The sequence below is a fragment of the Lynx rufus genome, unplaced genomic scaffold, assembly GCF_022079265.1.
Source record: "Lynx rufus isolate CCGP_SWC_20201006 ecotype Redwood Valley unplaced genomic scaffold, mLynRuf1.p SCAF_10, whole genome shotgun sequence".
Lineage (NCBI taxonomy): Eukaryota > Metazoa > Chordata > Mammalia > Carnivora > Felidae > Lynx > Lynx rufus.
This window is the reverse complement of record NW_025814824.1, coordinates 12,564,435-12,588,523: the sequence shown is the minus strand read 5'-3', so window position 1 is coordinate 12,588,523 and position 24,089 is coordinate 12,564,435. Positions and strand designations below refer to the sequence as shown.

The window sequence follows — 24,089 nt, the reverse complement described above, 5'->3', positions numbered from 1 at the left end:
TTTCTACCTGCAGGATTTTTGCCGGGGAACATAGTCCTCATTTGCAAAGCAAAGGTCTATGTCATCTGCCCTGAATGTAGTTACATTTTATCAGTAATGTTTATTGTTATAGGGGGAAAGAATAGTAATCTGTCTCCTAATTTACTGAATAAATTGTGCTGCAGAGAGAAAAGTCCTGGCTTTCCTTCTTTTTGGCAGTTTTAAAGTCTATTTTCCACCAGAATAGCGGAAAAGTACTTTTTCCACAATGAATCTGGGGTGGTGGAATGATTAGCCCTGTGAACCATTACCTAAGTAAGACTCAAGCATTTAGCAGGTAATTGTATTCTAAAAAGGAGAAATAGTAACATGCTTTCAAGTGTTTGCTATAGCGAAATTTGATAATGACCGTAAAACCAAACCAGCAGGCAAGTAAGCCAGCAAGCAAAAGCAATGAAACAACCCAAAATCTAAAAATATTATACAGGAAATGAATAAACTATGGTACCGTAATCTAAGAAATAGGCAAACATTAACTCTGATAGCTTGTAGATATTAGTAGTGTGAAAGTCTATTTCTCTCATAGTGTTAAGTGAAAAAAAGCTGGTTATTGTAGATAAAATTAAAATTAAAATAAGATAAATTACAGCTGGAAGTACATGGAAAAAAAAAACCTTGAAAATTTACTTTTATGTTAGGCTCATGAAATTATGAGTATTGAACCAAATTTTCCCTTATTTTCTAAGCATTCTTTAATTTTGTTATATTTATAATTGAGACAAAAAAAAGAAAAAAGGAATCAGGGCATCTATAATTGAGATGTGGAATGAGTTATTATTTCCTACATTGGCAATGTTTATTACAGCAGTCACGAGGACATGTGGCTATCTAAATTAAAATTAAGTAAAAATCAAAAGTTCATTTCTTCAGGCACACTGGCCACATTTCAAGAGCTCAATAGTTACGTATGGCTAGCGGTCAAGTGAATTGGACGCAGCAGATAGATAACATTTCCTCATTGCATAAATTCCAATGGGTAGAACTTCCTGGCTCTTTTTGAGGATTGCAAAAAATATGTGAACTGCCAACAGTGGGTTGAGTGAAATGCTAAAGATGTTCCAGGCATGAGGAGGCCACTAGGTTGTGCCTATCTTAGAACTCTTTCCACACTTAGAATACCAGCTAGACCACATGTTGTTCTGTCTTATAAAAGATCCATGGTCACTCCGCTATGAACTAGGTTCAAACTATGGCCTCCAACCTCAGATCTGTTTGGCACTTGCCTATCAGCATTCCAACACACAAAAGAAACCTGACAAGATCGGCTTGTTTGGTGGAACACACAAGATTTTTCCACTGTGCTATGAATAATGCTGATAATGTCAGCTCCTATTCTTGTCCCACCATCTTACATTTTGAGGGCTACTTGAAGTGGAAAGGTTACTTTAGGGTAGCTGGTCGACCAGGCAACCTAGTGACGGGGTCTGTGGTTGACTCAGGGAAAAGGGAAAGCCAAACATCTTTCTTCAGAACTCTGTCCCAAGGTCCAGCTAAAAATGTGACAAGAAGGGAACTGGTCTTGCTCTAAATTCTTGAGGGGATTAATCTCTTATTTATTTTTAGATCTTTTTAAAAAGAGTGTTTATTTCATTTTAGGCAGTATTTCAAAGCCAGTGGAATACTCCTATAGACTAGAAAAAAGTTCAAGTTCCTAGGCAATTTGAACATACTAATATCTATTTGAGATGGACAAAGTAAAATAACATATCCCTTAGGCAGGTACTCCTGATTTTATGCAAATCTCTTGAAAGTCAGGGGCAAATGAGATTTGTGTAAATTCCATTTTTCACTGTGTTAAAGGTTGTGTCCTTAGGTACTGGTGATACTTCACAGTTTTTATTTTGATAGAGGATATTCATTATTGAGAAACCCTACCTAGACGAATTTTGGAAACACAAATAGGAAGTGACCGGTGAGCTATATAAATGTAACTGCAAACAGATAATTTTAAATATAGTCAAGTAATGATCAACAGTATTACTTAACTTAGTTTTTATCGTACTAAAAAGGGACAGTGCACGTGGTCAATTATCTATAGCAGGTGTTCCTGTCTTGGCACTCCTGATATTTTGATATTTTAATATTATTATGGATCATGGTTTGTTGCAGGGGACGTTAAGCAGCAAACCTGATGTCTATCCATTAGATTCCAATATCACCCTCTAGTCGTGACAATCAAAAATATATAGAGACATTGACAAATGTCCCTTGGGGGGCAAAATTACTTCTGGCTGCAAACCACTGGGGGGTGATGGAAAACTACTGTGTGGATGATAGAACCTCACTTTATTCTACCCAATCAAAATAGGACAGTTGTTGACGTTTTAAAAGCAGACTAGTTGGAGTTAGTTTTCTCTTCCTCTGTATGTCACCAGGTGGTGGTTCTAATACGCAATGAAATATCCTCAAATCCGAAAAACAAAAGGCAAAGGAGCCTAAAAACAAGAGACATGGACAAACACTCAAGCTGAATAATCATCCCTGAGATGATCAGGGCTCTACTGTTCCAATTTTCTGTTTCAGAAAACTTGAAATTGTCAAAGGGCCATTGATTCTTCTCTTTGTTTACATTTTTCTCCCTTTCCAAAAGGAATGGTCTATTCCCTCATAACAACATAATGGCAGGCAGCAGATCATAAAAAGTAAGTGAGAAAACTTTCCTCATAGTATGGAACTATAATTGTCTTCTAAAGTTATTTTTGGGGGGAGGAGGGTGGAGAGAGGGTCTGTATGGGAATCCAGCCACAAGGCTGGAGCTAGACGATCCCCAGGCCTATAAAAGTCCATAAAAGTCCCTAGTTAAAACACGCAGGAAAGAAAAAGTAGATAAGTTAGTATGTCGGGAACTTACTTTCTCAAACCAAATCAGGTTAAATTTTTAAAAGAATTAGGGTTACTGATTGTCCACTTTATGAGGTGTCATAATTTAAAGGCTACCCAACACAATAAAGAGGATCTTGCTGGGGGGAGGGGGGAACCAAGCTTCCCTGAGAGCTGGGGAATATATAACAACACACTTTTCTTGTGCAGTTAAGAAGGATCATTTGTATGAAACAGGTAAACAATGGCTGAATTAACTGGTTTTTCACTGTCTTTTAAAGTAGCCTGTCTCCATGGCCTGCTCAATAGGCATAGTTGGCCACGTTTCTGGCTAAACCCACCACCTACTTTACTCATTGAAGAGCCCCAGTTGGGCCTATAATAAGTATGTGAATGACAGTTTCCAGAAAAAGCCTTCTATCTTCGCATAGAAATATTTCAATCCTATGCCAACAATACCATAAATTACCCATGTTCACAAAATGAACCTAGCTGGGTTCCTGTTCCAAGTGGTGGACCTCGACAATTTACCAGAGGGTTTGACTCTGAGTTAAATTTAACTTTTCTTCTGATGAGGTTAAAATCCTTTGAAATCCTTTGTGCAGATAAATTTGGGTATGGTGACTACAGAGTTGGTAGAATAATTATTCATAAAATTACTATAATCCAGTCCGCGAAGTTCCAGAGCCCTTCATTAAGATGCTATTGACGCAACTGCAGGATGTTCTATATAACGCAATTGTATTCGTTCAACTGTTTGACAATAAGCTGCCATAGAATTCTAAAAATAAAAATTAAAAAAAAAACATAAAGCAAAAGAAAACAAAAACTCTAGTATTAAGACACTTGGCTAAAGGGGTGGAATTTTCACGAATCCCTAAAGACAGGCTGAATGGAGCTTCCTCTAGAAGAACGAGTTTGGGACTAGCGTTTTTAGAATCCCAGCCATGTTTTGGGAAATAGTTGCTAAATTGTAACAGCATGCTTCCTGCAGATACTATATTTGGTCTTCAGATCCCACAAAAGGCAGAATGACCATGTGTTTTTAAATAAGTCTTTAGCTGACCAACACTTCTTTTTCTTAAAAGACCCATCTGTTTTAATTCAACTTTTGGCTTCGACAAGCAACAAAGATTAAGCAGCTTCCAGCTTCTCCCTGCGTGAGTCCCTCTCCTCCTAGGAGGCTCCCATGCTGGGGTGGAGGGCACGCTGTGTTAGACCTGCGGAAAAACTGTGGAATTTTCTCACTGCTATGTTGGTGGTAAATATTCAGACCTCTCAGCTCATTGATTTCAGAAATCTGCATTAGTTTTGGATCTTTTGGTCACTGTAAAGAGAAGAGACACTCCAGGAGAGACCTCAGAATCAGTCATGTGTTAGAATCAGGGAAGGCCCAGAGACCCTGTGATAAAAACTAAGGATCGCACGACAGCCTGTTACAGACCCAGACATGAAATATCTTACGCCAAATCTCCAACAGAGCATATTTCATTGTACCAACCAGCCTATTTTCTCCTTTTTTTTGCTTTAGGTATTTAAAAGTATGATTCTAGAATCATTATGTCGTATACCTAAAACGAATATAATGTTATTATGTCTATTATGCCTCAATTAAAAACAATAGGATTATGAAAGGCATGATTTTTAAACTCCTCAGTTAATAGCAGCGGACCAAACATATCTTGAACCCCTGTTTACAACCAGCTTCCTGTCATGTTGCCTTATGTCTGTTTATAAGGAGTTTTTGGTGAGCTGGCACCAGAACCTGAATCTTACAGGGATCATTGGCTACATTTAAAAACTGGTGAATGTAGGGGTGCATGGGTGGCTCAATCGGTTAAGCATCCAACTCTTGATTTCCACTGGGGTCATGATCTCATGGTCTGTGGGTTCAAGCCCCACATCGTATCAGGCTCTGCATGAACAGTGTGGAGCCTGCTTGGGATTCTCTCTCTCCCTCTCTCTCTGTCCCTCCCTTGTTTCCTCTCTCTCTCTTAAAAAAACAAAACAAAACAAAACAAAACAAAACAAAACAAAAAAAACCTAGTGAACGTGGAACCAGCCAGTAACCTCTCCTGTCTACTTTCACTGCAGTGACACTCTTCTTGCCCTTAGCTGATGACCCTGTGTCTACTTAGGCCCATAGGGAAGAATGTTCTCAACTCCCCACAACCACACCTCCCACCCAAAAATGAGTTTTAGTGCTTCAGAGTCTAATTTACAGCCTAATAAAAAGGACAGTGTTATTATATACACTTATCCCCTAAGTCACTCATTGTCACTGAAGGAAAATAAGTGTGAATGCCTTCCTGCTGTTTGCATGCTCTTGTCAGCAGGCAGGTAGGCTGAAAAAAAGCAATTCTGGTTTATCTCTGGCCCACCTCCCTTAGAGAGGACCCTCAGCTAGGCACTTCCCTAACCCATGTAATGAAATGTAATGGCCAATTTAATCGTCATGTTCAAGGATGGACATTACACTATGGAGCTATCGTAGCTCACTTGGATGGAGATGTAAAAATGCCAATTATACCGGAAGACAAGCAGAGTGCAATCAACAAACAGCAAACAAGGAAGAATCTAGGTCTTTGTCTTGACCTTCATAAACTTCTCCTGGGGTCAGGAGAGGACAGCAGATACCTTAGCGGTGCCCTGCTAACACCTGAATAGGAATACTGACTTTGCTTCATTCGTGTCTGAGACAGAGAGACAGTTGTTGGCCTTATTTTCACGGATTCCCAAGGGAAAGTGTAGATCCTTGACCTGGTGAAGGGCTGTGGCTTAAATCTTACTAAGCCCTGGGGTGCCTTGGTGGCTCAGTCAGTTAAGTGTCTGACTTTGGCTCAAGTCATGATCTCACGGTTTGTGAGTTCGAGCCCCACGTCGGGCTCTGTGCTGACAGCTCAGAGCCTGGAGCCTGCTTCGGATTCTGTGTCTCCCTCTCTCTCTGCCTTTCCCCCACTTGTGCTCTGTCTGTCTGTCTCTCTCTCTCTCTCAAAAATAAATAAAATGTAAAAAAAAAAAAAAAAATCTTACTAAGCCCTTTGTAGCCTGGCCACAACTTATTTGACCAACCCCTACTGATGGATAACTGGGCAGTTTCTAATTTCTCAACATGACAAACAATGCTGTGATCAATATCTAAATCTTTGTGCATAACCATGACTATTCCCTAATGATAACTCCCTAGAAGTAGAATTGTTATGTTAAAAGGTATTCATGGGTAGGAGCACCTGGGTGGCTCAGTCGGTTGAAAGTCTGACTTCAGCTCTGGTCACAACCTCGCGGTTCGTGGGTTCGAGCCCCGCATCGGGCTCTGTGCTGACAGCTCAGAGCCTGAAGCCTACTTCAGATTCTGTGTCTCCCTCTCTCTCTGCCCCTCCCCCCCTCACACTTTATCTCTCTAAAAAATAAATAAGCATTAAAAAACAATTTTTTTTAAAAAGGTATTCATGTTTGGGGGCTTTCTTTTTTTTTTTTTTTTAAATTTTTTTTTTCGTTTATTTATTTTTGGGACAGAGAGAGAGACAGAGCATGAACGGGGGAGGGCCAGAGAGAGAGGGAGACACAGAATGGGAAACAGGCTCCAGGCTCTGAGCCATCAGCCCAGAGCCCGACGCGGGGCTCGAACTCACGGACCGCGAGATCGTGACCTGGCTGAAGTCGGACGCTTAACCGACTGCGCCACCCAGGCGCCCCGGGGGGGGGGGGCTTTCTTTTTGAGACATGTAATTGAATTGTCATCTAGAAATATAATAGCAACTTATCCTCATACTAGAGCTTATGAAAATCCTTATTTCCTTACATCCTTACCATTCATAGATCTAACTCATATATGCATATATGTATGTATATTTGGTTTTAATTGAAAGACTTATTTGTTTATAAATTTTTAATGTTTATTTTTGAAAGAGAGAGAGAGAGAGAGACAGCACGTGAGCAGGGGAGTGGCAGAGAGAGAGAGGTAGAAACAGAATCTGAAGTAGGCTCCAGGCTCTGAGCTGTCAGCACAGAGCCCGATGCAGGGCTCAAACTCAAGAACTGTAAGATCATGACCCGAGCCAAAGTCGGATGCTTAACTGACAGAGCCACTCAGGTGTCCCCCAAAGGACTTATTTTTTAATTTATAAACCGAACAACACAAACAGTATACAGTATGAATATAACTATTAATATAAATAGCATACTCCACAGTTTTATAGTTTTAAAATATTTTCATCTATTTGACAGACAAATGTGCTTTTATTATTTTTAAAATTTCTTTGATTACAAATGAGATTGGATATGTTTGTTTTCCAGTAGTATTCTTTCTTTCTTTAAGATTTTATTTTTAAGTAAACTCTATACTCAACGTGGGGCTCGAACCTATAACCCCAAGATCAAGAGTTGCATGTTCCACCAACTGAGCCAGCCAGGCACCCCAGTAGCATTCCACTTTTTCTGATTTGCCTGTACATACCTGTTGCCCACTTTGCTACTGCTTAGCTCATCTCTGCTTATTGGTTTATTAGAGTAAATTCATATATCAAATGCGCTAAGAGTTTGCCATATATGTTGTAAATTTTTTTTTCTGGCCTGACATTTGCCTTTCAGATATGTTAATAAGGCCATCCTTATTTGGGGAATGAAACTAAGGGAGAACTAAATATCTTGGCTTAAAGACTAAGATGAAACAGGCCACAAATGGAAGTGTGTCCTTGAACATTGTACAGTTACACCTCTAACCTGACATCAAACATAAAATAGAAGTCACCGTCATTAGCAGAGTGGTAGGGAATGCCATGGAGAAGCAGCTGGGGGACTGTCTGGAGAGACTTCTCCTAGAGGTGGGTGCTGAAAAGATGAGGCAGAAAATAGCCAGAGAAAGTCACACAAGAAAGGCAGAAAAAGCTGGGGGTATCTATGCAAAAGAAAAGAAGGTATTCTTCCCTGGGTAGGGAGTCTTTATTAATGTGTGAATTGTCAATTTCCAATTAAGAGAATAGAGCTCATAGCTCCAGAGGCCAGAAAATATTTACCTGGTCTAAGAGCTCAGAAAACCAGAGGGTCCCCAGAGAATCTCAACGTGAACATCAAAAAATAATGTTGGCTCAGGACACCTGGGTGGCTCATTGGTTAGGCATCCAACACTTGGTTTCGGCTCAGGTCGTGATCTCACAGTTCGTGAGATCCGGCCCTGCGTCCAGGTCTGCACTGACAGCATGGTGCCTGCTTGGGATTCTGTGTCTCCCTCTCTATCTGCCCCTCGCCCACTGGTTCTCCCTCTCTTCCTCCCCATCTCTCTCTCAAAATAAATAAACATATAAAAAAAAAAGTGTTGCCTCATAAAATCTTGGGAAAAGTTTCCTTAAAAATGTAGCCAAGGTTGTGAAATATTCACAAGATTCAGAGTTTGAAAGTGTGGAGGGAGATAGTGTTTTCAGGTTCATAAACAATCCCTGGAATAAATGTTTCCTTCATAAACTTATCAATAAAACCCCAGGGGAAGATGCCTGTGATGTCTTTTTGGATTTATCCACAATGCCAGGAGGATAAATATGGTAATCCAGCAATATGCCATAAGATTAATTCCTGGGGAAAGTTCTAGAAGAATGCACGGACACAAAAATACCCTCCTGCAAGCTGGTGTTAGCAACCAGAAGTTGTGCAAGCCAGTCTGTCTAGTCATTCCCCCATAAGTTGACATGAAATGCAGAAGCCTTCAACAAACACCTACAAGGAAAGAGAGGGAAAGCCAGAGTAGCTCAACCTTGTGTTGGTCATATTTCAAGTAATTTAGAATTCCTGGACTGACACTTGACACTGAGCTTAGCTTGAAAGACTCAAGAGGAGGCTCCTGTTCCATACTTAGCCCCCCTATTCAATTCCACATTAAAACTTGTTCCACTTGACAGTATAAATTTCCTTGCTCTGTGTACAGAACGACCCTAATCTGTTCTATAATGTGTTGATTATCTTGTCAGGAGTTAATGATCTTGCTATTTCTACTTTGCACTCAGAGGCCCTGCTTTAATTATGCCAAGATATTAACATTCTGGTGCAGCCATTTCTCAATGTTTCTGGACATCATGAAATGTGATAGGAAATCTATCTCCTCTCATGCATCTTGTCTACACATTCGTTTTCTGGTTCCTGAATCCCTTTATAGCAGGGTGTCTTGTTATTTAATGGCCACCGATTTATAAATCTCTCTAGTAAATCAGAAACTTACTAGACTTGCTTTTTCTATTTGGATGAACTTCTAAGTAGTGACCTTAAAACTTTCAGAACACTTTGGGGAGCCTGGGTGGCTCAATTGGTTAAGTGTCCAACTTCAGCTCAGGTCATGATCTCACAGTTCATGGGTTCGAGCCCCACATCGGGCTCCATTCTGACAGCTCCATGCTAGAGCCTGTTTCAGATTCTGTGTCTCCCTCTCTCTCTGCCCCTCCCCTGTTCATGCTCTGTCTCTGTCTCAAAAATAAAAAATAAACAGTAAAAAAACCCAAAAGAACAACAACAACAAAACCTTTCAGAGCCCTAGATACATTTTTTAAAGCTTACTTATTTTGAGAAAGAGAGAGAGTAGGGGATGGGCAGAGAGAAGGAGAGAGACTGAGTATCCCAAGCAGGCTCTGCGCTGTTGATGCAGAGCCTGATGCGGGGTCTGAACCCACGAACCATGAGATCATGACCTGAGCTGAAATCAAGAGTCAGATACTTAACTGACTTAGCCACCCAGGTACCCCAGAATCCTAGATATTCTACATCTAATGGCATTTTCATCATTAAAAGGCAAAGTTAAAAGAAAGACTTTAAGAGCAGGAATCCAAATCACAGACTTAAATTTCAATTTTTTTTTTCTTTTTTTGCTAAAAGAAGATTATTATAAGAGGAAATAAGGAGCTAGAGAGAGCTATCCACAAGAACTGTGCTACACAACATGAAAAGACAGTTGCTGACACTAAGATGGCAAAAGATAGAGCATGTGGTAGAAGACACATAGTGGTCACCCTAAAACATGCCCTTATTACTTACAGAGTGATATGCTATTCTGATTTACATCATTAACTCCTGAGTCAAAACTTGAAGCCAAGTCTTCCTAGGCCACAAATCTCATTGTAACAAGTAAGACACAAGTTATGATTTATTAAAGATTCAGAGAGGAAGGGGTACTTGAGATGGACTTTGAGAAAAGAGTGATCTCAGCAATGATGATTCTTGCAGCATGATCAGTGTGAGACACTTGTTGTTGATGAACCCTTTGTGGGAGGGAGGCAGGGGTCAGGAGGTGAGCATTTAAGGAACAAGAAACTGCACCAGAGCATAGATAGTAATCGAAGATGCATTTTCCAAGAAGTCTGAGGACAAAACATGGGATTGGGTGGCAATCTAAATGGGTAAAAGGTAAGGGGTGGCTGGGTGGCTCAGTCGGTTGAGCGTCCAACTTTGGATCAGGTCACGATCTTGTGGTTTGTGAGTTCGAGCCCCACGTCGCGCTCTGTGCCGATGGCTCAGAGCCTGGAGCCTGCTTCAGATTTTGTGTCTCGCCCTCTCTGCCCTTCTCATGCTCATGCTCTGTCTCTCTCTGTCTCTCAATAATAAATAAACATTAGAAGAATTTTTTAATGGGTAAAAGGTAAAAGGAAGGTTTGTTGTTCGTCTGTGTGGCCGACATATGTTGGCAGTGTATAAAGGACTCGTGGATATTGAAGATTTTTGAGAGAGGAATAATTTAGGAAATAAAATCCCAGAGGAGGTAGGATGGATAGATGGACGGGCTGGTTTTGACTAAGAGCAAGGACAACACTTCCTCTGTCATATGCACCAGGTGACCAAGAGAAGCAGGTGAGGATTCAGAGAGAAACAGAATTGAAGGGGTTGGTGTTGAAAGCCTTCGTCCTTTTGGGACATGAATCTGTGAGGTCATGATCTAAGGCTGAGGTGGGAAGAATCCAGTTGGGAAGCTGCAAGTGAAGACAAATCCAAACATCTGGGGGCGAGGAAAGAGCAAGGAAGTCAATGAGAGAGGAGAGGAATGGAAGGCTTTCCCAGAAGCATGGAGGGGACATTGGAGATGAGTCTTATTTTCTCCAGCTGTGCAGAGAACCACAGCACATAGGGGGAAGGGGGAATGTATAGGGGGAAGATTATATAGGGAGCAGAAGATGAAAGTAGATGCCGAGCATTCCCAGAAATTGAGAGGACAGAGGTGGGAGAAGCCAGGACTGGGGGCGGAAGTGAGCATCACTGACCAGGAACACAGAACGGAAACTGGAGAAGCTGCACCGGGGGGCAGGGAAGGCATCTAGAAAATCGAGACGCCTGGTTAAAACCTCCTATCAGTCATTGGGAATAGGGAAATGATCCGATGTAAGGGTGGGAAGTTGTTTCCAAGAGGAGAGTTACAGCTTTTGGTTTTAACAAATATCATCACAAAAAGCCCCAAGGCAGACGTTGCGTATATGTGCCTCTGTGTGGCCTTATATCTGCTCCGGGAGCGTACTCTTGCCTGTAAGTGCTCCAACTCTTATTCCTCACAGGACAACTTGTTCAGGTGCCCGGCTACTAGTGATTATGGTTTCTGTGATCCAAAGGCAGAAGCACTTCATCTTTCTTCTTCCTTGGGCTCCTGTGTTCTTCCTTGCTGTCAACCCGCATTCACTGACAGCTCAGTTCCCCTTTCCAACTATTTGTTGAGTGCTCACGGTCTTACAGAAATTGTGTTCACATTAGAAATTTAAAACTAAATAAGACAAGGCTCTCTGTTCTCCAGAAGCTTATGGTCTGATTAATGCAGATAGGCAGGTAAGTGGACAACTTCAATATAATGCGTTAAACATCACGATAGTCATCTGATGCTAACAGGGGCTGCATGAGACAAGGGTTCTATGTTAAAACACCACCTTACACGAGGTTCAGCAGGATTCTACAGTGTAGAACTTACCGGAGTTTCTAACATGTTACCGTGCGTTGTGAATCTTCCATGTGTGTATGGAAGAGATCTAGTGTGCAAAAGTTCCCCCAAACTCATCTGACCACAGAAAAATTTTTTCAATGGAATGCAAAAGATTTGTACTCCAGGGGACATATCTTAAGAAGTGCTGATATAAGGTTCTTGCACTAGTAAAAAAAAAAAAAAAAAAAAAAAAAAAAAAAAAAGATTTATATTTTCTCAGACTGGCCAGCTGAGGGTTTTCTCCAAATCCATAAATGACTTTTAAAGTTTATTTGCTTTTTAATCCTGTAACAGAGCAAAGATATGGACTTAGAAGGCTTTACCATTAATGAGCTGATCATTAAGCCAGGCCTGGATGGAACAGAAGGTCTGGTCCTTCTCTCATTAACGGACCATTTAACGTTCTTTCCCAAAAGAAATATTTAATGAACACAATATTGAGTTGCTCCCCGAGCTTCTAATTAACAGACCACTTGAAGATCTTTGTTAAAGAGAAAAGTCGCTTCAGGCCAGGAGATACTGCAGGACCTAGTATACATTCTACAGCGGCCAAGCATAATTTTAAACTAAGGATTTAAATACATAAAGGCTAATGTTTGCACTCTGTCTTTATGGGATTCCTGACAACGACTTTCTGGTCTCTCCTGACATTTGGTTTTTAGGAAAAGCATTTTGGAGTGAATTGCTCCCTCTCCTCATTATCGTCCCTAGTGGACAAAAGTCTCAAGATAACTCTTGATTACCTGCCCTCCATTTAGTAATGTGCTGGGGAAAAACAGATCAAGAAAACCATTTCACGATTCATGCCCTTTCAAAATGTTTCTAAAATGCTAAGAAACTTATTGCAGGCGCTCGTGATTGTAAAAGCAGCCATTTCATTAAGAAAGCCTACTACTATTAAAATGCTTAACTCTGACCCCATTTTTAAAGAATATTTTGCAGCAAAAATCAAAGTGCAAAATTATCCACATACTAAAGAGACGTCGCCCACAAAATCTTATGAAATTCAGGACCTAGAAAAAATATTCTTTAAAAAAAATTTTTTTTTTAATCTTTATTTATTTTTGAGAGAGAGAGAGTGTGAGCAGGGGAAGAGCAGAGAGGGAGACACAGAATCTGAAGCAGGCTCCAGGCCCCGAGATGTCAGCACAGAGCCGGATGCAGAGCTCAAACTCACGAACCCTGAGATCATGACCTGAGCCGAAGTTGGATGCCCAACCGACTGAGCCACCCACGTGCCCCTAGAAAAAAATATTCTTTAGTCTCATTCTCTTGCTCTCCCTCTGTCTGGATTCAGTTAATTTAATAAATGCCAACTATATGCCAGGTGCTATGCTAAGGGCTTTACTTGAGGCATTTCATTTGTTCTCTACCATAATCCCTTGAGACAGATACTAATAATACACCCATGTTACAGATGGAGAAAAGTGAGGCTCAGCAAGATCACATGACAAGCCCAAATTACGAAGGTGTAAATGGTAGAGAACCCACTCATGAGAACTCTTAAGCATTGCACTGTATCTCCCTCTACCCTACACCTCTCTCCTTTGTCTCCAGTGATCCACCATGAACTCTCATCCCTTGTAGGAGCCAAAGTTATTTCTATAATCGAACCACTGAGCATTAATAATAAAACTCTAGAAATTTTTAGAAATCTTGAGTTAGAGCTGAGCTCTCTTTCTTACCCGATCCTAGACATTCAGCCAGGAAAGGACTGGGGGGCATAAAGGCCTGGTGTAAAAATCATGGATTCTGAATTCAGAAAGACCTGGATTTACCTCTCAGCTCTGCCAGCCCTGTGTGCTACTGAACAACATCCTTAGTTTTCTGCCTGAGTTTTCTTCATCTGTTAAGTGGGGCTACATTCCTTTCTTCCTAGGGCGCCATAGCATCAATGCACATCGCGTGCTTCGCATGGTGCCCGGCGCAAGGAAAGTGTTCTACGAAAGTTCCTGTTCCTGCGGGCAGCCGTGACAACATTGCTCAGAACCTGTCCATACAGCTACTTTGCTAGAATGGCCTCAGGGAAATTGTTGCCATAGCTACCATTCCTTCAACAGAGCTCTACGTTACAGTTTCCCTCACACATTAGGCTATCTACAGAAAGAGCAGGGGGTTATTAACCAAACAAGCTCACTGTCCTTAAAATAGGCTGGGTAAGAACTACTAGGGGAAAGAAAGGTATGGAAGCATCCAGAGCGGAAAGCATCCGGGAAGGCGCAGATGAGGTAACGTATAGGTTTTAGGAGTAAGAAAAGAAACATGCAGGGAGAGGCTAAAAGTGTTGACTTCTCTGAGCCCACGCTGCCTCTCATTCAGCTCAGCTCTGGGCTCCCACGACTCATTCATGAAAGCAGGTTATACTATCGGTGCAAATGTAAGGGGTTATTGTTGTTATTATTTTGAATGTGCAGCATAGATACTCAAACATACCTACCAAACATTTCCACCCAGGAGAATTGGGACCAGGAGGAAGCCAGGTGTAGTCAAAACGCAAATATAAGGCTTCAAGCTCGGGAACAAGTAAGAAATCACAGCCATTCACTCTCTTTGAGTTGGGCCCGACTTCTCACACTTGACCTCACACTCCATGAGGACATGAAGCAGAGGCAGAGAAAGTTCTTGCCAACAACGGTACAATAAGCCCTGAGCTTAGGCATTCACTTCTAGCAGAACGTGACCTTGGGTCGGGTGCACTCTGCACTCTAGGACGGCAAGGACACTGAAAGCAAACAGCTCACTTCCCTTGCAGGAGTGTGGTAAGAACGAAATAAAGTAACAGGAGGTACCTATGCCCCAAGGCACATTGGGGAGCCTCACTTTCTGCAGCTGCCCGAGAACAAGCCTTCCCCGACACTGGATAGAAACGCCGAGCCATCTACCTGTGCCAAAGCTCAGGCTTCAGAGCTAGACAGACACGCGTGAAACCCTGCTCTGCCACTTACCGGCCTTGGAGAGTCCACTCATTCATTCTTTTATTTTTCATTTTTCATTGTTATTTTCATTATTTACCCATGTAGCCACTGACCACATAGATAGCAAACTAAATCCATTGAACAAAATGCTCCCGATGACCTACTTTGCATCTGGCACAGTGTTAGAGGGTGCAGATACAGAAATGAACAAGACTGAGAAAGTCCCTGCCCTCGGGAAGGTTATGTTTTTATGGGGAGATGGACGATGGGCATTTTAAAAGCTTCCCAGAGGGTCAACAAGCACTGTTCAAAAGTCAGAACCCGGAAGTCATCCCACAGACAATTAGAGAACAATTGTGATCCAAATAGCTGCTAGGTTTTGGGTTCAACCTGACAAAAGTAAGGAAGAAACAGACTGAAAAAAGTAAGAGAATGTTGGGGACCCTGGTGGGTCTGTTGGTTAAGCATCCGACTTTTGATTTCTGCTCAGGTCATGATCTCACGGTTTCTGAGTTCGAGCCCCCCATTGGGCTCTCAGCTCTCAGCACAAAGCCTACTTCAGATCCTCTGTCTTCCTCTCTCTCTGCCCCTCCCCAACTCACTCACACTCTCTCTCAAAAATAAATAAACATTTAAAAAATTTTAAAAAGGGTCGCCTGAGTGGCTCAGTTGGTTAAGTGTCCGGCTTCGGTTTCGGTCACGATCTCGTGGTTTGTGAGTTTGGGCCCCATGTCTGGCTCTGTGCTGACAGCTCAGAGCCTGGAGCCTTCTTTGGATTCTGTATCTCCCTCTCTCTCTGTCTCTCTCTGTCCCTGCTCACACTCTGTCTCTCTGTTTCTTAAAAATGAATAAACATTAAAAAATTTTTTTTAATTAAAAAAAGAAAGAGTCAGAGACTGCCATTCATCCATGAAAAAGAATGAAACCTTGCCATAGGTAACAACACAGACCTTGAGGGCATTATGCTCAGAGAAATAAGAGACAAGCAAATGTTATGTGATCTCACCTATATGTGGAATCTAAATAAGAAAAGAAAAGAAATCCAAGCTTATAGGTATGGAGAACAAATCAGTGGTTGCCAGAGGTCAGGGATAGAGGGTGGGTGAAATAATGAAGGGGGTCAAAAGGTACAAACTTCCAGTTGTAAGAGAAACAAATCACGGGGATGTAATGTGCAGCATGGTGACTACAGTCAACAATACTGTGTTGCATATTTAAATGTTGCTGAGCGACTAGATCTTAAAAGCTCTCATCACAAGAACAAATCTGTACCTGTGTGGTTGCCACAGGTTAGACTCATTGTGGTGATCATTTCACAATATAAGCCAATATTGAATCATGAGACTGTACACCTGAAACTAATATAAAGCCACATGTCAATTACATCTCTATTTTAAAAAGTCCTAAGATCGCAAAGCCCATAAAGGGTAGCATGAGGATCCGAAACCAGAGAGACTCCCGTGTCTGTGCTCCTCATCGCTGTGTTACACTGTCTCCAAGACGATGAACAAGAGGCTTAAGATGCCGATTCTGGGGAGTGGGGCCAGAGAAGCGTTCTCTGTGGAAGTGAGGTTTCAAGCCATGAGCGACTTAAGAAGAGTCTAGGCAGAGGAGACCAGGTGTGCAGCCGCCCAGGGCGGGAGGCAGTGCTGTGTTCCAGTTGAGCATCTGACTTCGGCGCAGGTCATGATCTCGAGGTTCTCGAGTTTGAGCCCTGCATCGGGCTCTGCTGGCAGTGTGGGGCCTGCTTCAGACCCTCTGTCTCCCTGTCTCTCTACCCCTCCCCCACTCGTTCTCTCTGTCTCTGTCTCTCTCAAAGATAAACATTTAAAAAAATAGAACTAAAAACCGTAAGAGAGAGAAAAGAAGAACTAAAGTCCTTATCTTTCGTAGCAGGGAATGCTATTCAAGTTCGTGAATCGAGAAACAGAGGTGGAAATACAATATTTAAAACTAAAGAGGAAAATGTCCCCGAATCAGGAAGAAAACCACCAGAAAAAGATGCTGAATTGGAGTTTGAATTCAGGGGGAGGGAGGAGTGAGGGCAACTGACTTTTCATGTGATCCCTTCTCTGAAACAGTCTGTATCTTACTTCCACCTGTGGATGTTACATAAGTCAACTGTAGTTTCCTGCCTTACTTAATGCATGCCCCTGTGGTGGCCGTCAGATGGCTCTCTCTCACTCTCTGAGGAGCTGCGGCGACCTGCTAAAAACTTGCGGCCACCTTCAGACACGTGTCCAGAGTTTTCTAGTGTTGAGTTGTATCATCTCCTCATGGGTTTTGAGGCCAGATCCATGACTCGTCTTCTACGACGGTAAGAACTTCCCTGCCCCTACCGGATCCACATTCAGTTTTCCTTCTGTGGTCAGGAAGGGACAGGGAGGCTGCTGGGAGGGGCTGGAAGTCAGCCAAAGAGGAAAAGGGCGAGTTGCCCAGCGCATCCTTCTTGGCTGGGGGGCCTGCTCCTGTTCCATGGGTGTCAGGGACCAGCAGGGACTCACCCTGAAGGAGCGGGCAGGTTCCTAAACACCCCATGTGTGTGTGAGTAGAGGATACGGGGGGACAGGGTGAAGTGGGGTGGGTGGGGGCATGAGTAGGAATTAGCGTCCTGATGGCCTGAACCTAGCCCCCCCCACACACACACACCAGCTCAGCTGGGCCTCTCCTGTCATTATCCTTTCTATGTCCAATCGGTAAAATGACTATTTTTCTCCCTTGCATGAGACAGTGAGATTGTACTGTTATTAGTTGGTTACATGTCTGTATCTTAATCTTTTATCATTTGTCACCACCTCCTCAAAGGCAGGATGTAAGCCTCGTTCATCTTTATATCCCCTGCACTGAGCACATACCTAATAAATGTTGGTTGAATAAAGGAACAAATAAATGAATGAAAGCCGAATTAATGAATAAAACGCTTATTATATCCCCCCCTTTTTAAAAAACATTAGCAAAACAGAGTATGGAGTATAACAAAAATTTCGTTACTTTCTGGCGCATCCTTGATTATGTGAATCTGGTACATGTCTGCTCATGTGTGTATGTTACCAAAACTACTTGCCAGAGTTACATAATTGATCATGGGAAACAGTTTAAGCCTTTGGGATCCCTAAGAGGCAGACAGGCTTGGATACCTCCTGGAGAAACAGATCAAAGAGCAAAGTCAATGCCATTGGAAATGTCAGATGACATGTATGGAAAGATAGGCTCCCTCAGGAAATGTTAGGAATTGGCTAGCCAGTCAGCTTAGAGTATGAGTCTAGACTAGGACGGAGTAGGAATGTGGCACCAGAATCGTCAACTAGCTTTCCCTATTATCCAGGAGGTGAACCAAATATCTGTTTTGTCAGGGGAACAAAGTCTGATGGAGTTAAGAAGGGGATACCTATAATGACACTACCTATTTAATCAGCATAAAAATACGAGAAGCTGCACTCAGGAGGCTGTGGTAAACCTTTATGCTTACGTTCTTCTAGAGGTATCATAAATTGGCTCAACCCCTTCTAGAAGTAAGTCATGGAGGCGGCCCTGTCATTATAAGCACAATTTCGTCTTGCCTAGCAATGGAAAAGAACTTTGTAAAGATTTTCAAAGATCTTGGATTAATCATTGAGAAAATTTAATCATGCCCTGGTGGGTATTCCAATGGACTAAAAGTAATCAGGAATCATTATGATGGGGATGGCATACCAAATTTCCGTAGCAGAAAGTTATGGATGGATCAAGTCATGATTCCGTCTGGATGGTTACAACTAAGACGATCTTGAGCCATTAATGTTTGTGAAGAAGGTTTCACTGTTCTTCCAGGTTTGGATCTTTCCTGAGGGAAGCTGGACTTTGGATTAATTCCTAGTTAGTAAATGTGATCAACTGATTGATCCGTTCACTGAACAATTTTTTCTGAGCTCCCCTTGTGTGAGTCATTTGTTTGAAGGAAGGGACCTTTCTGACCCATCTTTAGCCCATCTTTCTCAGAGTGTGGATTCGTGAGATATTTTCTGGTTGAATGAGGGGCTGAAAAAAAACCGGATTTGCCCATACCGCTTTCATGTCTGGGTTGTAGCTGACAGAATTTATTGCTTCTGTAAAGCTTCCTTAAGTTTAGGAGTTGTTCAGCTTGGGAGACTATAGTTTTCTTTTATATTCGTCTTGCAGTAAAGCTCTCTTTGTATTCTCATCACTATCAAAATCAGCCGCTGATGATACCCTTACAAGTGAATCCTCTCTGTCTGGGTTGGCTCTCATTTTTTTACTGAGCTTCCCTACTCTGTGTTAAGATAAAGCTTTAGAGGGGCACCTGGGTGCCTCAGTCGATTGAAAGTCCGACTTCGGCTCAGGTCATGATCTCATGGTTTGTGAGTTTGAGCCCTGCGTTTGGCTCTGTGCTGATGGCTCAGAGTCTGAAGCCTGCTTCAGATTCTGTGTCTCCCTCTCTCTCTGCCCCTCCCCAACTCACACTCTGTCTCTCAAAAAATGAATAAACATTAACAAAAAGTTAAAAAAAAATAAAGCAATTAGTATTCCCACAGGCACACATGTGTATTGTGTGTGTGTGTGTGCCTGTGTGTGTGTGTGTGTGTGTAAAAGAGAAAGAGAGAGAATTCTGGTTTCAAATTAAAGCTTAGCTGTTGAACCTAGACTGTTTATATATTCCCCGCCTTCGGTCTAGTCTCAGGGAATCTAAGAAATAAACAAGTGAATCCTCTAGGTGGCCATGATTCTGAGACAGAAAACGAAAAGAACTTGTATGTAATATCATTCGTGCTTGGCTCAGATACAGTGTAGTGGTGGGGCTTTCACTTTGAACAGAAGAAAAATAACACGTCGGCCAGGTGAAAATGAACAGAAATTCACTAACCCAGCCCAGACACGGAAGGGGAGCAAAGGGTTTTGCTGGCTCTACTGTACCTTGGTTGGCATAGGCTTCTTGAAGGTGATTTCAGCTTGCATCCAGACACCCCTTGGAGACTCCAGCACAGACCAAATTTTCTCTTGAACTACGTGGTTCTCTTCAAAGATGTAAACTGCTAGGGTGTCACTCATTTTTAAAAACCCATAGATGGCATAATAAAAACGTAGACAATACTGCAAATTTCCCGGCAGGGACGGACCATAGAGCCTTCCAATGTAGCCAGGCTGAGATGTAAACTTTGTGTTGGCCAGCAAGTAATACCCTGCGAACCGGACAGAACATTCAGGAAATCAGCAATGAAAAACTTACATAATCTAGCCCAGATTATCAAATGGAAAAATCTGGCTGAAAGTAGTGGAATTTGCCAACAGAGACTATTTCCATAAGCTTAAAAAAATTTTTTTTCAATGTTTATTTTTTTTTTTGAGAGAGAGAAACAGAGAGTGTGAGTGGGCGAGGGGCAGAGAGAGAGGGAGACACGGAATCTAAAGCAGACTCCAGGCTCCGGACTCCAGTACCCGTCAGCACAGAGCCTGATGCAGGGCTCGAACCCATAAGCCATGAGATCATGACTGAAGCCAAAATCGGCTGCTTAACCAACTGAGCCTCCCAGGCGCCCCTCCATAGGCTTTAAATGATAGAATATGTTTTGTTAAATCTGTGGCTTAAAAGTGACAGAATATATCCACGTGACTCTATTACAAATAACACTTCTCCGGTTCTAAGTAAACTTCATAAACCAGTGTAGATGTCCACCTGGATATGCTCAGGTTCCAGGCATCGGTGAGGATTTGTGCTTTTCATGAAGCAAAAGGGATATAATCATCTTGGGACTCCAGCTTCCTGGGGCAACCAGGTGATACAGAGGGCATACCTAGCACCAGGTCCTAGTGAATGTGAGGCCCAGAGCAGATTTTTCCTTCTTATCTCTGCAGCGACCAGTGGAGGTACAGAGATTACAGGCTGGCCTGGCAGTCCTTGGAATTTGGATGCTTTCACATGAGTAGTGTTATGGACTGAATTCTGTTGTCCCCCAAATCTATGTTGTTGCAGCCTGCCATTCAACCAGAAAATATCTCTCAAGTACCTAATCTGTGCAATAAAAGGGTCCAAAGAAGAATAATTCTTTCTTCTAAATAACAAAAAGAAACATAAGGTCAAGAACCTCCCCTCTCACCTAGCTCCAGACCCCCAGGGTAAACTTAAAACAGATCCATGCATTCTAGAAAACCTGGGTAGAAATGAAAAAAATAATACTCTACTTTTCTTTCTTTCCTTCTTCTGTTCCTCCCCCATCAATTTTTCCCCCCTTTTTTTGATAGTCACACATCTGCCTTTATTGGGAGCAGCAGGTGGGACACCCCCAGAAAAAGTAAAAAAAAAAAAAATTAATTTACAAAACCAGGGATTCAGTGAAGCCTCCTGGTTGGAACTCTTGGGAACGCACACAGACACCAACCCAGGGCAGCAGGAAGAGGACTCCAAAGCCCATGAAGGCCAAGCCACCACGGAGATGAGAAGCTCTTTGTAGGTATCCTGAGTGTACGTGGAGGAGTAACCTCCTACTAAAGAACCAGGCCATGAAGAACATGCCAATGGCCAACGGCACCACATCAGATGCGGGAAGACAGGCGGGTTCACTGGGCTGGTGTATCTGCTCATGGCCTCGCGCTCCATTTTGCCAGGCACAGGGTAAGCCACAGCTCTGCCACTGGAATAACGCGTCAGCTCTTTTGATCACCTCAGTGTTCATTTAGTTTAGTTTCACCCAATTATTTAATTCATGTGGCAAAAGGTTCTTGGGTTATTTCCTGTGCGTGGTGGTATGGACTGAGTCGTGTCCCCCTAAAATCCACTGACTGAAAACCTAATTCCCAATGCAACTTTATTTGAAGATTGGGCCCTTAAGGAGGTAATTAAATGAGGTTATGAGGGTGAAGTCTTAATCATATAGAAATGGTGTCCTCCTGAGAGGAAGAGACACCAGAGACCTCTCTCTCTCTTTTTTTTTAATGTTTATTTATTTTTGAGAAACAGAGAGAGACAAAGTGCAAATGGGGGAGGGGCAGAGAGAGAGGGAGACACAGAATTGGAAGTAGGCTCCAGGCTCTGAGCTGTCAGCACAGATGTGGGGCTCGAACCCCCAGACTGCGAGATCACGACCTGAGCTGAAGTTGGAGGCTTAACCGACTGAGCCACCCAGGTGCCCGGAGACCTCTGTTTCTCTCTTCACGTATACATGTGGAGCAAAGGCCATGTGAGGACACAATGAGAAGGCACCATCTATCTACAAGGCAGGAAGTAAGGTCTCGCCAGAAACCAACCCTGACAACATCTGTGTCTAGGACCTTCCACCTCCAGAACTGTGAGGAAACACGGTTCTGCTGTTCAGGTCACATAGTCTGTGGTACTTCACTGGGCCACCGGGGCAGATTAGTAGGGGTGGCCATGCACAGCCACAGCAACATTCTTGAAACATGAATTTAATTCTACTCTTCTCTTCCCTAAAATCTTTGACTGGTTTCTCATTTAGTTTATAAAAAAAAATCCCCAAATGCTTACTCTGGCCTGCCATGCCATGGTCTACCTCCTAACTTCATTTTCTTCCACTCTCCTGCCCTCAGTACAGCCACACTAACCTTCCAACTACTCGGGGTGTCCCGTTCTTCCCATGATCAGGACTTCACAGATGCTGTTCCCTCTGCCTGGATTCCTCCCCCTCTCCTGGCTAACACCCTCTCTCCTCAGAAAAGCCTTCCCAGGATCTCCTACCAAAATTAGGCTCTCTCTCCCCTAATCTCTCTCAGAGCCCACTTTTCATTTCTTCCATAGCACGTACCTCATACGTTTATTTGTGTATATATTTGTCTAACATTTCTCTTGCCCGTTGAAATGACTGTTAGAAAATACACGATGACAAGTATAAAATTGTGAGGTCCCCGTTTCAAAGCCCTTCCCGGGCCCTGTGCAAGTAAGGTGCTTTGAAATGGTTTTTTTTTTTATTTTTATTTTTTAACGTTTATTTATTTTTGAGACAGAGAGGGACAGAGCATGAACGCGGGAGGGGCAGAGAGAGAGGGAGACACAGAATCGGAAGCAGGCTCCAGGCTCTGAGCTATCAGCCCAGAGCCTGACGCGGGGTTCGAACTCATGGACGGCGAGATCGTGACCTGAGCTGAAGTTGGACACTTAACTGACTGAGCCACCCAGGCGCCCCTGAAATGTTAAGTTTCATCAGTGTATTAACATGCCCCAGTGCCTAGTGTATAAACAGGCATTGAATAAATGAATTAGACACCAACCCTTGAAAACAAGCTCTTTGCACCCATCTCTACGGGAGTGGGCTTCACAGGGGATGCCATCAAAGTGATTAGGTAGGTAATCCTTACACAGGGGAGCTCAAACTGGTTTCCAATAGTTCCTTGTAGACCGAGCCATCAAGTGCCCCGCCCCTGACATTTTCCCAACAGCTTTTTTAGCTTCTCTTGCCCTACAATATCTGTTTGTTGAGTGAATTACACATAACAGGAAATTTACCATTTTAACCATTTTAAAACCTACAGTTCAGCGGCATTTAGTACATTCACCAATGCTGGGCAACCACCACCACTGCTTCATTCCAGTACATTTTCATCACCCAGAAGGAAACTCTATACCCATTAAACAGGAACTTCCCATCCCCCGTCCCCAGCCCCTGGACACCACTAATCTGCTTTCTGTCTCTATGAATCTGCCTATTCTGGATGTTTCATATAGTTGTAATCTAATAGCTTTTTTTTTTTTTTAATAGCTTTTTAAAGGTACTTCTCCATAGGGGCGCCTGAGTGACTCAGTTCAGTTAAGCCTCTAACTTTTGATTTCAGCTCAGGTCATGATTTCTCGGTTTGTGGGACGGAGCCCTCCATCAGGCTCTGCGCCGACAGCAAGGAGTCTGCTTCAGATTCTCTGTCTCTACTTGTCTCTGCCTTTACCCTGCTCCTGCTCCCACTCTCTCTCTTTCTTTTACTCAAAATAAATAAATACACTTAAAAAAAAAGACAAAAGTACTTCTCCACCTGAGAGGAAGAGCAAGATAATGTCCAAAGGTTTGACTATTTAAGCAACTGGCAAATCGAATTCTAAGTTTTAAAAAGAGGCCAAACACGAGATTGCCCATCGCATTTGTTTTTTCACAGCTGCCCTTTTTTGTTTAAGTTGCCATCTTGATGGGTGTGGAGTAAGATTGGCAGCTGGAGCACTCCCACCCCCGGCGCCCGGTGGGCACAGACCCCCAATTTACCGATGCCTGATGTGTGGTCTCCGGCCCGATACATGTTTGGTTTTACTTTCACCCGGGTCCAGCCTGGACCTTCTTTGTCTTGATAAAAGTTGCAGAGATCTTCCTCGAAATCGCAGCTGGCTTCCATGGCACTGAAAGGAAGTTCTGAACAAAGGAGAACCAAAGTTAAAGAGCCAGACTCAAGGG

The 24,089-nt window shown here is 42.7% G+C and overlaps 1 protein-coding gene and 1 pseudogene across 1 annotated transcript in view; both read right to left on the bottom strand.

Moving 5' to 3' along the window:
- Window positions 1-24,089, bottom strand: part of MAMDC2 (MAM domain containing 2) — a 149,546-nt gene that overhangs the window by 32,852 nt on the left and 92,605 nt on the right. Inside the window, exons 8-9 of the mRNA XM_047101943.1 lie at window positions 23,904-24,047; window positions 19,621-19,886 (exon numbers count right to left, since the gene is read on the bottom strand). Of these exons, the coding sequence (XP_046957899.1) occupies window positions 19,621-19,886; window positions 23,904-24,047 (410 nt within the window). The remainder of the gene's footprint in view (window positions 1-19,620; window positions 19,887-23,903; window positions 24,048-24,089) is intronic.
- LOC124502412 (transmembrane protein 258-like) lies at window positions 21,018-21,301 on the bottom strand (annotated as a pseudogene).